Source organism: Asparagus officinalis, chromosome 4, assembly GCF_001876935.1.
Source record: "Asparagus officinalis chromosome 4, Aspof.V1, whole genome shotgun sequence".
Classification (NCBI taxonomy): Eukaryota; Viridiplantae; Streptophyta; class Magnoliopsida; order Asparagales; family Asparagaceae; genus Asparagus; species Asparagus officinalis.
In genome coordinates, this window is record NC_033797.1 from 19,168,907 (window position 1) to 19,184,526 (window position 15,620).

A 15,620-nucleotide genomic window follows, 5' to 3' on the forward strand; every position below is an offset into this window, starting at 1 on the left:
TCTCCTTTGTCATACAATACTTTAAACATGCTTAAAAAATTAGGAAAAACGCACAGTGATTGAAGGTTCCTAACGTACGGTTTTAGGTGTAACTATTGGAGCATGTAAATGATGTTAATCTATCTCCTATTGATTTTTTTTTTTAGTTACGAGACTTAACTACACAAGTAATGTAGTCAAGAACACTTAATTGCAAAGTCGAGCCCTTAGTATAAAAACACTTTCTTTTTCACTAAACAATATAATATTAATTTTCACTATGTGCATTTACTTTTCATGTTCCTTCTTCACTTAGTTAGCAAAAGAATGAGGACTGAATATCAAATATTTTCCCTTAACTAGCATTCTAAGATCGAAAAATGATCTTCCAGGTCGATTATGTTAATTCTAATATTTTCATCTTTGGCCATTTATTTGTATTTTTCAAATAGTTTTTGGATGCAATTTTGTTTTGTTCCGCATCCAATATGATGAAAGATGCAAAAGACGTGAAAATAATAAAGAAAATAAAATGAAAATAAAGAACTTAAAACAAAATAAATCTCATGAAGAAATAAAAGAAAATAAAAAGTTTAAACACAAAGAAATATGAGATGCATCCAATACCACATTGAAATAATTTAATATTCATTAATTGAGAACATCCAAATATTTCTTTTGAAAATTCCATTTTGATCAAATTGTCTACTTTAATTTTTTGTACTTCATTTTCTTAATAAGATGGAAACCAAAGTAACAAGGACATGGTCGGTTGCATTATGTAAATGTAGTTAGTTAGTGTTGTTGATTTTGGATACTTCATCTTTTGATGTTTTTCATTTAGTCTATTTTAGTTGACAGGTTCGCTTCACAAATCAAAATCTTACATTCTAGATTAACTTTATAGCTTGATTTTTTTTTTCTTTAAAAGGTGGTATTGGATTTGTCATCATTATAATTCTAATAAAATAACAGAAAATAAAAATAATCATCATCAAACTTTAACTCCTCAATTGTATAATATCTCGTCTTTCATACAATACTTTAAGCATACTTTAAAAAAAATTAGAAATGTCTTCTTTCCTGTTTCCTTTTAGAAATTGTATATAATATCTCATCAATATCTCATCTTTCATATGATACTTTAAACATACTTTAAAAAATTAGAAATGTCTTCTCTCTGGTTTCCTTTCAGACTCGGAGAGAGAAGAGGGAAAGCAAGATTTAGAATCGTAGATTCTCGCTGCTGGAGAGGAGTAATGGCAGAAAATAAAAGGACAAAGAGAGGAGATTTAGTTTGGGAAAATTTACAAAATAGACCGTTTTTATAAAGTAATTAGCGAAATAGACCACTTTTGAGAGTAATTAGCAAAATAGACCTCTTTTTGACAAAAGAGGTCGATTTTGAAAAAATGGCTTCAAAAAACATACGAGACTACTAGTCCCGTATGTTTAAAGCTAACTAATCTAATGATTAGTGCACTAATCTAATAGATTAGTTAGATTTAAACATACGGGACTAGTAGTCCCGTATGTTTTCTGAAGCCATTTTTTCAAAATCGACCTCTTTTTGGCCTATTGGCCAAAAAGAGGTCTATTTTGCTAATTACTTTTAAAAGTGATCTATTTCGCTAATTACTTTATAAAAATGGTCTATTTTGCAAATTTTCCCATTTAGTTTTGAGAAACTTTAAGATATCCCCCAAACCCCCACGGTATTTATTCTGAAGAAAAAAAAAAGATAGAAGTTACAAGAATTATAGCAGTCAAGAAACTTATCGTTTAAACCACACTTTTACCAGAAATTAATATCTTAGTCCAAACAAGAAGAAATAGTCATTGTTATAAAAAAGTTACCCGTCATCCCTAGTCTCAAATAATTTTATTTTCAGTCCAAACTATTATAACTTCAACAAAAATTTACTTCAAAGACCAATATTTTTAAATAAATGCATCGCATAAGGTTCAAGAAATTTAGCTTACTCTCCTAAACCACATAAAATTTATTATGTAGTCCAAAAATTAGAATTTTACAAGATAACATATTTCAAGAAGTTCATTTAGCCTGTAATTTAAAAAATTATACATTTAACTAAAAAATTAATATCTAAGCAAATTTACTTTCAAAACTATACTTCTATAATATCCGTCCTTATAACAAATTACTCTAGACATGATAAGTAGACAAATTACTCTAGACATGATAAGTAAATTAAACTTGGGCATGGACACACATGCAGCACATGTACACCATACTAGTAATTAGTAAATGGATAGATCAAGTATGCTAGGTATATATAGGTAAAATGTAATTGTAAATTATAAATCAACAGTAGAAACACATCATGTTTTGCATTTTGAGTTCAAGGGACAAGTTCAATCTAAATTTCAAGCAAAATCTCCTCAATGCACTTGTCTTCAGCAAGCAAAACACATCAATGTAAAACACATTGTTCTCAAATGCTTCTTGTAATTGATTTCTGCATTATAAGTATAACCTCCACGGCAATGATCAGATCAAGTGCCTTATAAAACAAGTAATATAACATTCACCAAAAGTTTTCGGCTCAATTATTTGGCAATTATTCTGAGGTATGACAAGATTGGAAAAACAAGTAAAGAAGGATAGAGTTCTTGATGGCCTCCTCCGAGCTTAAAGTTCTTGTGCAGGAGGATGAATCTAGGATGACTTTAACATGCTTTCAATGTCATTAGATGGGGCTGAGGTAGTTAGCAAATCTACCTGCAAATGGAGAAATGAGAAAATGTCAACTCTGCATAGTCTGGCATAACCATAAGCCAATCATAGAGAACAGGAAATAAGAACCAGGCTTCAAAGCAGTTAATTTATTCTTAGTAATTTGCTTGCTAATCAACTTAAAGGATTTAACTTATGATCTCATAATTGCTTGATTGAATTCATGAGTTCTGAAATTGCTTTGCAAGTTTTATGAACTTCTCCTTTCTTTTGGCCGAGGAAGAACAAGAAATACAACAGTTTCTATCTGATAATGGGCCCCTTATGACAGCAATCTGTGGACACACACACCATTGGTCCTTGTACCGATGTACTTCAGTTTCTTTAAGAGTGCAGAAATGATGATATCATATTCTAGGTGTCTTAAAATTGCTTCACAATGGAGGATAGATTGTAACCACCACCAAAAAAAAAACAACCGCAGCCCTGAAACCAAAAATAAAATATAGACATAGTACTCTATCGCAATGAATGGCAACAAATCAGAAAATAAAATTGGAAGATGAGCAGAAGTTACATGCTAAATTTTGCGAGATCATGCACCCTTCCCAGGATAAACTGTATTTATGATATAATGTCCAAGTGATGAATAACTATCCTTTTTTTAAATAGGAAAAAGAATACCCCTTGAAAATGATCCAATATTAAGGTTATCACTTTGATTACTTCAAACTGTAATATCCCAATTTTGTTCTTTGATAGGTTATAGCTGTGACGGTATTTTTATCTTTTCTATAACTCTAGGTTTCATCAATGACTTCACTTCTCATGCAGTTAGTTGCACCTAGTTGAATTTAAATGAGAATTTTTTTCTCCAAAATTAAATAAAATAAATAGAAATAGAAAGTTCTACAAACAATGTCTCACATAGAAAGATAATGACACCTCTTAGTTTAACACCTCAATGTACCTATAATGATAATGACAAAAAAAGTTGGCAAATGCTGTATTGATGTAACAAAATGAAGAGGATATTAAAAAAACCATTAAAAAACTTGTAAAATTGGAGCATGCTTGGGTTGGTTTGGGTTTGGTGTGCTTTTGTGTTGGGTTTATGGGCCAACTCGTACCCAATCCAGTTCCAAGTCAAGTGGGCTCTTCTCAACCCAACTCTAACATAAACTCGAAAAGCTTTAAACCAACTTTCATCAAAGAACCAATTTGGTTGGTCCAATTCAGATCGAGTGTGTAATACCCCAACCCTTGAGAGGGTGATGTGATTAGTATTGATATATTTGATCGGAATACTCATACCACCAAGATGCATCTTCTTTTCGGGAACCCAACTCTTAGAAACTCCAAAGCTAAGTGTGCTTGGTCTGGAGAAATTCTAGGATAGGTGACCCCCTGGGAAGTTTCCAGAGAGCGCGTGAGTGAGGACAAAACGTGCTAAAAAGACATGTGGTGGTTTGTGAGGCCAATCCATCAGATCTAATAGCGTACCGACTCCGGGATTCCGGGACGGGGCGTTACAAATGGTATCAGAGCCAAGCCAACCGGAATTGTGAGAGCTAAGTGCTATGCGGCGCAAAGTGCTACGTCGAGAGGGCGGGAGCCACCTCTTGAGGTCGTAGGAGCCACCTCTAGAATCTCACACGGATGGTACGGTCTTGGATGATATGATTTGGCACAACGAGGACGTTGTGAGTTTTAAGTGGGGGAGTTTGTAATATCCCAACCCTTGAGAGGGTGATGTGATTAGTATTGATAGATTTGATCGGAATACTCATACCACCAAGATGCATCTTCTTTTCGGGAACCCAACTCCTAGAAACTCCAAAGTTAAGTGTGCTTGGTCTGGAGAAATTCTAGGATGGGTGACCCCCTGGGAAGTTTTCAGGGAGCGCGTGAGTGAGGATAAAACGTGCTGAAAAGACATGTGGTGGTTTGTGAGGCCAGTCCATCAGATCTAATAGCGTACTGACTCCGGGATTCCGGGACGGGGCGTTACAGAGTGCGGCTAATGTGGACATTCTGTTTTGGGAGTAAGTAAAGTTGAGCCCAGAATTAAAATCTAATTACAAAAAAACAAGGAAAATGCCAAGTGTACAACAAGAGTTGTAATACCCTTGTACTACTACACTAAAGAAATAGATTCCACAGGAACTCATAATTTCTCTTTGTAATTTACAAGAAAAGGTCCCACTTTTTTGTGTGTATTAGTACAAAAGTAGTATAACTCTTGTGTCCAGTTATCACTACTCAATAAACAATGACCAGATACCAATCCTCATCTTGATAGTAGTTTTGGAATTAGCAACTTTCAATCAAAAACATATTTCTTTTATGTGATATAAGTATAACTGTTGATAGTAGTTTGGTAGCACTGATGACATAATTTTGTTTACATCTGATGAAATACTAATTTTGTGACCTCATGGAGAAGGGCCAAGGGATAGATCAGATGATCTGTATCGTGGGTTAGATGATCCAGTCATGGGTTGCTGTGTTGCACAGGTATTTTGATAAGGCAATGTGTAGCCCTATTTGATATGTAGATACTGAGAAAGTTGATGGATACTCTCTAGAACCTGGATAATCTTATGATGCATTCAACATTTATAATGGACATCAGACATGCCACGTATCAAAAAGGTTAAGAGATGTCACATATCAAATCGTAGGTGACAGTATGATTTGATAAGCAAGTGTGTCTATATAATTTGTCAACTTCGTAGTATGATTACCGTAGCACCTATGTCTTCAAATAAATTGTGAAGTTTTATATTATCTAAGTTAATATTAACTGTTATAGACTTTTAAATCCATGCTATTTCAAAAATGTCAATTCTAACAAAGACACAATTCTGTTGTTGCCAATCCATGACTTACCTTTATCATGAACTTTAAGGATTTACCACGCCTACATACTTACATTAGGTTGTTTTCTTGTCCAAAATATTTGCACCACCAAACCTAGATGTATTGCTTCTTTTTCATAGATTGCAGGAAAAGACCAATCTTCAGTGAGGTGTTCTGTGCGCTCTTCATTGAGTGAGCATCATTAACAAAAAAGTGAGCTGCTAACTGACTCTCCACTTCAAGATCTATACTTTTTCATCACCAAAATAATAAGAACTAGGAATTCGTTTTAAACTGTTCATGAACGCTTAATAGCTGAGCTTGTAATGTATTTGTTTCACTTTTCTCCTATGCATTAATTTCCACTTTCATCATCAACAAAGGCATTTCTCTACTGAAAAGTAAGTTTTCTTCAAAGAAAATTCCAAGTTGAAAAGGCTCTACTAAGTAATTAGCTAGATTATTCTACTAGCTGTCAACATTACATCCAACCTCTGGACTCTATATCGCTAAATAAGGAAACTAGACAAACGAGACAGGCTCGCATGAACCCCACAAAGCAAGTGCCAATTTTAGCAACCTGACTTCATAATAAATTAATAATCCTTCACGTATGGGGGAAACGTGGAAAGTTTTGCCCAGGGAACAAGCTTGATAGGGGTCATGATCGTAACATATCTAAATTTTACTCTCAAGTAGAATGACAAAATGCAACAAATTCTGCAATAGATTAACATTTTTTTAACAGAGACATTAGAGGATGATGAATTGATGATGATGAGGCATCAATTCCTCCGAACCAATCAAAAACTTCATCCAAGCCACGAAATCTCTCTGTCTGCGCAGCAAAGGAGAAAACTTTACCCTGAATGCAGTCGTTCGATTCGCTGGGCAGCTTAGAGACGAGGCGAGCAGAGGCAATCGCGCTGTGGGCCGGAATCATCGAGCTCAGAACCAGCGATCCTCTGAAAATGAGAGCACATTCAATACTCAATGTAAAAAATAGATAAATAACTAAAAAAATAAATAACAATGGTTACCTTCTAATGGGGCGCTGAAACCTAGGGATTGAGGATCTCAAAGGGAGAAGAGACGAAATTGAAGGAGGAGGAGAGGAAGGCGATGGGGAAACGGTGAAACGAAAGGGGAGATGAAGAGATGGAATTCGTCGAGCGATCGCTGCAGCCATTGGGATTTGTATTCTTTGGAAATAATCGAATCAGAGACTCAGCGACAAAACCCTCGCTCTGATAAGCACAGCAACAAAAACCCTCCCTTTGCACTTCTTCGTAGTTCGCAGGACCGCAGGTGATGATTTATAGCTAAACCCTTAAAAAACCCTTCCTTTGCACGAATACGTGTTGCTTGCAAATTGCAAGTCTTTTCTGTTGTGGGTTTTTTGGCATATATACCCCTCAAATCTTCCTTATTCGCAAACTTATGCTCCAAATCATCATATTTACAAAACTGCCCCTTAATTCTCTCATATTGAGTATTTTATGCATTTGGAGGGTAATTGTGCAATTATCAAAATTTGAGGGGTAATGTTGCAAATAGAGAGTATTTAAGTGGTATATATGTAAAAAAAAAACTCTCTTTTTAATAAGGACAAATTGCTTACAAGCCTCTTGAAATTTTTATCATGTGCCGTCTCTCCAGTTGATTAGCTGAGGTTGAAAACAACCTATTTATGCAGAACTAAACTTTATTTTCTTTACTTTTGCTACTTCAATACAAACAAACATGCCCTAAGGCCAAAAGCCTTTTTGTAAGACTTTTACTTCATGACTGCACTGCAAGGATAGAACTTTTAAATATACCTCACAAATCATAGACATTTTAGGCTTCAAACAGTACTAATTAACTATTTTAAGAATACTTTAGAGAGACAACATTGCCCCTTCGCCTCAAAAACAAAATATAAAACTTTCACATAATAAATCATCAATATTGTAACAAATGAATTAATAACCAAGCAGTTAATTAAGATCGCTAGCTTCTCTCTCCTCTCGTACCAGTCTAATTAGAGAACTGACTCTTGGCAGCATAGGTTTCCCCATGCTTCCAACTAGAAGGCACAACTCCGACGAACTCTAGCGTCTTACGGTCGCCGAGCATGAGTTTGAAGGAGAGGGCTTGGTTTCTGAAGTCAATGTTGGTTTGCCAGTTAGCTCCCCAGTTCCTCTGCATCGCCGTCCATGCTGATGACCGTCTAGACGAGCCTTTGACCCACGCGGCCTTGACGTCACCGCTGCCTCCGACGTTGGTGAACATTACGAGGTTGAAGTTGGCGGTACCTTTAAGGGTGAATCGCACTCCGCCAGATCTTCTGCATGGTACCCTTTAGGACAAAGAGAACAGATTTATCAAGAGGCGGTTTGTTTTCCAATTCGTACGTTGCACCGTAACTCGAGGGGTAGTAAGTTCTAATGAGTGATACTACAGGGGGGGCTAAAGTATATATTATGATATGATGTTACCTTCTGTAGAGCACAGGCACAATACCCTCACTCCCAACCAGAGCGACACGTGAGAAAGCAGCAAGAGACATATCAAAATGACGATGCGGAGGATCGCACCACCCACCATTATTATTCGGAGGGCAGAAGTTGGTAGCCGTCACCGTGACCGTAGTTCTCGGAAGGCACCATCGAGGGTCGGCTCGTCGGTCGCAGGTGATTTGAAAGCAAGCACCGCAAGCCTGGCCTTGTCGAAACAAGGCTGCGCTTAGCGCTGCGGTGTTTATCCCAAAGCCCGAGTGAAACGTGTTGTCGTAGCCACAAGCTCCTCCTGGTATGAGTTTAGTAACGATTATATATAGTTGGTCAAAACTCGTTTATCATATCGCTTATTGTTCCTGAAGTTAACATTAATATTTCTGTCATCACAATCTTGACATATATAAATGGTTTCTATGTATCTCTTGAGTTGTGCATCAAGACATAAGACGAAATTAGGTTCTTTGTATTTAATAGAAATGCTTGGGCATTTATTCCAGCTTAAACCCCATATTTTATTATTACTTACATATAGAAATCTATGTAAGTATGACTAGCGAATACGCATTCTATCAGAACCTTGTATAGTGCGAGGCAATCTGAATCACAGAGGGGGCATATGAAAATTACCATCATACCCCCACTGGCTCACATACTAAGTTTCAGGACTCCCTGCAAGATGCAAAGCGTTGTAACAGAATACATACTCTGACTAACGTACCAAGACTAGTAGGGTTTTGAGAAGCTCCGTAGAAAGTTGCATGGGCAGGCAACCAGCCACCAGCTGCTTTCCCCTGTACCCCCTCTATCTCCAGCAAAAGAAAGAAAATCCCGTGAGCAAGAATCAACATAATTCCTTCCATAATTCTTCACAAAACAAAACAGCGGAAAATAGTGATAGATTGATGGTGAGAGTGATCAAACACCATGAGGCTCACGTTGTCTTATAGAACACCATAACGCGCTTTCTCGTCGGTGTATAAAAGAAATGTGTAATTAATTACTTGGTTGCAGAATTGAAGGAAGAGAACATTTGCATGTGCTTCGCTTTCGTTTGTCCTTTCAAAGTATTCACCGTAGCTGTACGGTTTCCGTGCCGGTGCCCAAAAATACTAGCAGGGTTGGGGGCAAGTTAACGTTAGGCAACACGACCATAATCATAACAATTTGAAGTAATAATGGGGTAATTAAATTAATAGGGTTAATTATAGGATCTGTTCTTGTAAATCTAGATTAAAATGCTGAAACTAAAATAAGAAGGGGAAAAAACACTTGCACTTGGGTTTAGAAATGGGTGTCAAGTCTATAGTGGGGAGGATCCAAATTCTTTTTGGATACCACTCGTATGAATATTGGCGTGTTTTGTACAGAACCCCTCTGACATTGTAAATTTCAACAAAACCCCCTACTTTAGAGAGTTTCACAAATATTTCCCTAATTTTCTCTGCAAGTTCTTCTAAGTACAAATCATGAAAAAAATAAAGTCACTCTGTTACGATTCTTCTTCTTCTTTTTTTTTTTTTTTTTTTTTTTTATGAAGCAAAAGGCTTTTTTTTTTTTTTTTTTTTTTTTTTTTTTTTTTTTTGGTTTATGGGCTACATTTTTCGTGCAAAACCAATTTATAAACGTGCTTTTTATGCATCCCTTGCAACCAATAATTCCATCTGTATGATAGAAGCGATTAATTAATTAAGATAAGTTTTCATTACTGAAATAATGAATACGTACACTACGTAGAGAGAATAGGAGGAGAAATCAAATCTACAAGTCTACAACAGCCTAAAAGAAAATTAGTAATTAATCAGTATAAGAAGATTCAATGGACACTTTGCTCAAAGTAAACTTATTAATTATTAGGTAATAATTATCCAAGTAAACTAGCTAATTCATTAGTAGCTAGACAGAGAACAGATTAAAACAAAAGGCAGATTAAATTAAGTCAAACTTCGTTATAAAATGTTATAACTTTAATCTGCTATATTTATATATAATAAAGTGCAATATTTTTCTCTTTTGAGTTGTTATAGTTTGAATTCAACAGCAGCAAGCAACAATGCCAACACTGCTTTGTACAACTCTTATCTTTTCTCTCTTCTAAGCTCCATCTCTTTCAGCTACGCACATGAATATTGCACAGATCATTCGTGTACATATAACCAAATTGAGAATGGATCAATCACATAATCACTTTGAGGTAAAGTGTAGGAATAAACCCAACCCGTAACAAAAGGATACAAGTTGAAAACTTTCGATTCATACACCAAACAGAATCAATCCAAGAAACAAATAGACTCATTCCAACTGTTCTATCGATGCTTCTAATTAATGACATAGCTAAAGAGACTAATACTCATGTACCCTAAGAATGTCTTGAGCGAAGAAACTCGTGTCCTTTAAGAATGTCTTGAGCGAAGAAACTCTGTGTCCTTCAAGAATGTCTTGAGCGAAGAATCTCGTGTCCTTTAAGAATGTCTTGAGCAAAGAAAGAAAGATAAACAAAAAGAAATAAGTAACGCAACATTATGTATAATCTCGAGCAAAACACTACCATCCCAAGCAAAAATGTTGGTGGTGACTCAGGTCAGCTTTCTAACTTCTTGGACATTGAAGCGAGCCCTGCACTAACCAGATCAGCGATGGGTGTGCATTGTAACGAAAATCGTGTGGCTTATGAAGACGATCAAGATAATCATAATAATCATCATCGTTTTCACCATAATAAGCATCAAGAAGATACACATACTGGGAATGAATCCTTCCATCCTTGAAATGGAAGAACCCAACCTCATTAAACAACCTGTCATCTCTTTGCCAATACTTGTCCGAATAATAATAGCATTCCCCGCACAACCAGGAAAGGGACTAGATGGTAAGGCTACAGAGTTCACACAGTCTAACAGTAAAGCTTTATCTCCTAGGTTGTTGATCTTTGTCCAAGACGTGACCTTTGCATCTAACTTGAAAACACTGAAGCCTCATGTGATGCCATCATATTCTTTACTACCAACAAAGGCATCTTCAAAAAAATGAAAAGGATACTTACCAAAGCCTTTTAAACTATCCTCAATCTCATCATCAACATCCTCATGACTCTCATGTTCATCCCCTGGGACGATATCTGCATCATCCTTTATCTCATCTTGTCTTTCACATTGTATAAAACAAGTAACCACTAACATGTCCCCCGCAAAAACTACCAAATAATGAGTCTCTGGATTTTTGCGGTAAATATAGTGAAGTGTGGCTCATGATCAATGTGACAAATGAATAAATGGTAATCTGTTTGAGCATGGAATTGCCCCTTGCAAAAGGCTAAATTAATATGAGCTTCATCCATTTTTGGGAACAATGTCCACCTATCACCTCCCAGTCGACAATAGGTTAGGGAGTGTCCTGCATATGCCATAATTATAGAACCATTTGGGTCTGTACGTGAATCACAAGACATGAAAACCTTACATGAATAGCAGTCAAATAGTAAATTTGGCGGCAACTGGATTTGAGTTCTGGAGAAGGGATCCAGCAGACAAACCTTACAATATCCACGGTTACAAGCAACCCATGTGAGGCTCCCCATATGATTTTATTATCAAGCTCTGGAAGTTTAATGTAGTAAACCTCGCGATCAGTAAGACTGAAAAAACTTAATGAATGGTTTACTCGATAGTCAACAATGGACATTAACCAAATGAGAGTTTTCTCCTTGTAGATAGAATACCATAATTTGCACACTGCACTAAATTGAGTATTATCTAGTGACGAAGAGAGTTTGCCGGGAATCAGCCTCAATAACTCTGGAAGTATAGACCAATCAGCCATACCACTCAAGATTCACCTAAATTCAAAGTAGGGAGGAAATTTTATCACCATCATTTTGAAATTTTTTGCTTTTACTTGAAAGGAAATTTCAAGTGTAATAATCTTGCTATAAATAAATGAATATTGAAATGTCTACAAGCCTGGAATGGTATGCACATAAAACATTATTTGCAGGTAAAGGGTGAGTAAATTGCTGAAGAAACTGAAGTGATGGGGAAGATGCTTATAGAAAGGATTAAATTATGAATTCAAGTTTAATGATTATTCGGTAATGTAGAACATTCTCAGTGAGCTTTAACTAGAACGAAATCAGCAAATATTTGGAGATCTCTGCATCATAATTGCAAATAGAGAGTTTTCCTAAGGGATATGGTAGCTTTGTGAAAAACATTATGGAATAATATACGTTCGTTCATCTGTGACCAAAATGATAATGAAAAAACTATAAAAATTTCAAATAACAAAAGAATCTGACTGATTTAATCACCAAAACAAAGTTCTAACGAGTTCCGACTCATGGTATTGATCTTTAAATTTATTTACGAGTTTGTTGGTCTTAGTGTGCAGAAAATAGACAAAGGTTAATCTTTACAGTCATTTAACTTTTAAACTCATTTTGTTCCGTAGTGTTCCCGAGTTTTCTAATATTTGTATAAAATGTTCTAATGCAAAAGGCACTGTTATATGCAATTTTAGATGATTTAATTTTCCTTTTCTATTTTTCATTTTTTATTTTTTGTGCATTTTAAGCTGTTTCTACAAACAGTCTTATAAAGATAACTTGTATTTCTATACATTACATGGTTCAATAGGGACATATTTTCAAATACGACTAAATACAAAAAATCCCCCTAAGCTCAGCAAGATTAACAGACAAGCCCCTCAGATTTCAGAAGCGATACTTTAACCCATCTTTGTCAACTTATAAATTTAACTTGAATGAGAAAAATTGTTGTCATAGGGTATGAGGCGTATGACAGTTATCTATGTACTGTTATGCCGAATGTGTATGATAACTGTACTGGAAACAGACGCAAAGAAAAAATCGATGATTATTTGGCTAGAAATTGAGATGAGGAAAATTATAATAGTTGAGAGGCGCATGTTGTCAGGAACATGTGTGTTCGTACATGTACTCATACATATTACACATCAAAACAGTTAGAAGTTATGATGTTTATTAGAAGCAATTAAAGGTATTAGTTCATATTTGTTGTTTGTAATTTTTCAAAGCAATTAGAAAGAGGGAACTAGGATTATAAAAAAAATAGAAAGAAGTAGGTAAAATCTCAATAATTGAAGTCCATAACTCGTGATCAAGTAAAGGTATCGAACGAAAAAACTAAAAGCCCTATCAAATTAGTGGATCTATATTGACCTTAATTATCGAAACAAAATCCACACTTTAACCTCTTAAATTCGGTTATTGATATCAAATAAAATTTTATTCTCCAGAATTTCAGATTTGGATTTTTGAGGTTACAACTGCGAATTTCGATTATTGATATCGAAACAAAATTTTATTCTCCAAAATTTTATAGTCCTGGATAAGTGACCAGTGAACCGATTAATTTGTAGTCAATGATCAAATTCTCAAAATTTAGGCATACATTATCCTACTTGTAAGCCCACTCAAGTCCAATAATATAAGTTTGCTTATATTAAACTCCTTCAACCTTTTCCCTTCTATTTCCATAATTAACTTTGTTTACTTCTGTAAGAGTTTGCATTCATCAGGTCAAGTCTACATCGATTAGTATCAGATGTGGTTATTGTCTCTACTTGAATCTGTATCTCTATCATCCGATTCATACCCACATAAGTTTTCATTGGATATGCATCGTAGATTTTTGTTCAATAATAGTCCATATCCACTTCCTATTCGGAGGATTGCAAATATGGCATAACTTATTTCTGTTTTGTATATTATATGATTTGTATGCATCCATATATTCGATATAAGCAATACAAGTCTATGAGCCCATATACTGGTATTTTGCTTCCGATGATAATGCACTCTGCCTCGATAAACTAGTATTTTGCGTATGTCAAAGGATTCTCATCTCATATTTATTATCGGACGCAATTGTTTAGGATATCTGGCATGCAACCTTCAGATTTTCTATTCAAACCTATATATGGCTATCTTTATGACTGGAACAATGAAAAGAACATTCAAGATGTATTTTTTGGACCCTCGCTATTTTAGGGTTTCTAGGGTTTTGCTTGTCAATCTAAATCATCTCAAAATGTAATGAAACAGGGAGGGTTGTCTATAAATGCTTAGAAAACTGATAGAAAATCTGAATCAGAGCTTTTTCAATTAAATTTCTAAATTAACTAGTCCGCTTAGGCATTCGCCTAGGCCTAGACGGTACCTAGGCCGCCTAACTAGCGTCTAGCCGGTATTTAGGCTACCCACCTAGATTTTACGAGCGTTTAGGAGAGCATTGTCTGCTTACGTGGATTGCACCCTGTAGGCCTTGGTTGTGATTTTATGTGTTGTAGCCTACACGTCCTCCAAACTTCATTAACATCCAAATATGAACACCTCCACTACTCTTCCGACCTTCAACATAACCTCATTGATCACCACTTAAATGAAGAAAGAACTCCACCTAGACACCAGTCCGGCATCTAAGCTTTCTGTAACATTGACATTCACTATCAATTATTGTAATTAAAAATAATAAAAAAACATCTTAGGCTCTAGCCTTGTTAATTATTATTTTGGCTATTTAGTATCTAAGTATGCATGATTTATTGAGGAACTAAAATTGCTATCTTTTTTTAAAAATTTATATAAATTTAATACATATTGTAATTTGAGTTGAGATGAACTTATAATTTGAGTTGAGAAGTATAAACATACAAAGAGTTGTTGTAATTGGTAAACCAAACAGTTTAGTTAATAGTATTGGTATTTTAGTATTTATGCATCTTTGAATGAGTATATATATATTTATTTTCAAGTATCACAATTAAAAAAATAAAAATAAAAATAAAAAAACGCCCAGAAACCGCTTAGACGCCCGCCTAGACGACTAAGCGCTGGGCGTCAAGTCCGACGCCTAGAAACGCCCAGCATTTAATGTAACATTGCTTTCAGCCCCTCCTAAACTCGAATTGTTTTAAGTGAAGGCTGTGAGATTGATTTTGGAATTGTGGGATTTGCTTTGATTCATTTTCAATTTGGAGTTGATTTTTCCTGCAATTTTAGGCTTAGTACAGTGTAAGATAAGAATATGAGATGAGAAAAGTAGTTAAAAAGAAATCAGTTATTGAATGTGGAATTTTTTTTTAACTTAATTAGTTAAAATATGATATGAAATGCAATTATATTGCTTATATTTTTCATGTAATTATTTTTCCTATTAATTATCATGTTATATTCCTTATATTTAATAGTTAATCATTCAGTTTTATAATCATTCAGTATTATAATCATTCAGTATAAATGACAACTCCTTTAATCTGATATATTTGCCTTTATATTGGTATGTCTCCCTTTAACATGCTATATTTTGTTTAAGTTACTATACTTTTGTATATCAACAATATTTTCTGTGCACGATCAATTCTTTAGAGAGCGTTTAGCAACCGTGACGTTTTTATTTTTTTTTTTAAATAATGAATCGCGTCTGGCAACCGAGGCGTTTTTTTGACTTGACCCTTTACAAAATCCAAAAAATAAACATTTTTCTCCAAACACGAAAAAGGTGTTTTGAGGTTTCGTTTTTCATCTAAGTCGTCGCCGCCCACAA

At 35.0% G+C, this 15,620-nt stretch overlaps 2 protein-coding genes across 2 annotated transcripts; both read right to left on the reverse strand.

The window, feature by feature from the left end:
- Nucleotides 2,417-6,837, reverse strand: LOC109836830. The gene is made up of 3 exons (XM_020404850.1): nucleotides 6,580-6,837; nucleotides 6,404-6,504; nucleotides 2,417-2,722 (listed from the first exon to the last, which is right to left on the reverse strand). The coding sequence occupies exons 1-3, from the start codon at nucleotides 6,726-6,728 to the stop codon at nucleotides 2,691-2,693; spliced, it is 282 nt and encodes a 93-aa protein (XP_020260439.1). The 5' UTR covers nucleotides 6,729-6,837; the 3' UTR covers nucleotides 2,417-2,690.
- Nucleotides 7,537-8,905, reverse strand: LOC109839768 (expansin-A12). Its single transcript, XM_020408274.1, has 3 exons — nucleotides 8,759-8,905; nucleotides 8,020-8,329; nucleotides 7,537-7,880 (listed from the first exon to the last, which is right to left on the reverse strand). Exons 1-3 carry the CDS (start codon nucleotides 8,898-8,900, stop codon nucleotides 7,559-7,561), a joined length of 774 nt encoding a protein of 257 aa, XP_020263863.1. The 5' UTR covers nucleotides 8,901-8,905; the 3' UTR covers nucleotides 7,537-7,558.

Excerpts from the sequence above, each read along its gene's own strand:
- LOC109836830 (XM_020404850.1), bottom strand. The coding sequence starts at position 6,728 with ATGGCTGCAGCGATCGCTCGACGAATTCCATCTCTTCATCTCCCCTTT. Across the intron at positions 6,505-6,579 it reads TTTCAGCGCCCCATTAGAAG|AGGATCGCTGGTTCTGAGCT; the intron begins GTAACCATTGTT and ends TCTCATTTTCAG. Across the intron at positions 2,723-6,403 it reads ATCGAACGACTGCATTCAGG|GTAGATTTGCTAACTACCTC; the intron begins GTAAAGTTTTCT and ends CTCCATTTGCAG.
- LOC109839768 (XM_020408274.1), bottom strand. The coding sequence starts at position 8,900 with ATGGAAGGAATTATGTTGATTCTTGCTCACGGGATTTTCTTTCTTTTG. Across the intron at positions 8,330-8,758 it reads TCAAAACCCTACTAGTCTTG|GAGGAGCTTGTGGCTACGAC; the intron begins GTACGTTAGTCA and ends AACTCATACCAG. Across the intron at positions 7,881-8,019 it reads GTGCCTGTGCTCTACAGAAG|GGTACCATGCAGAAGATCTG; the intron begins GTAACATCATAT and ends TTTGTCCTAAAG.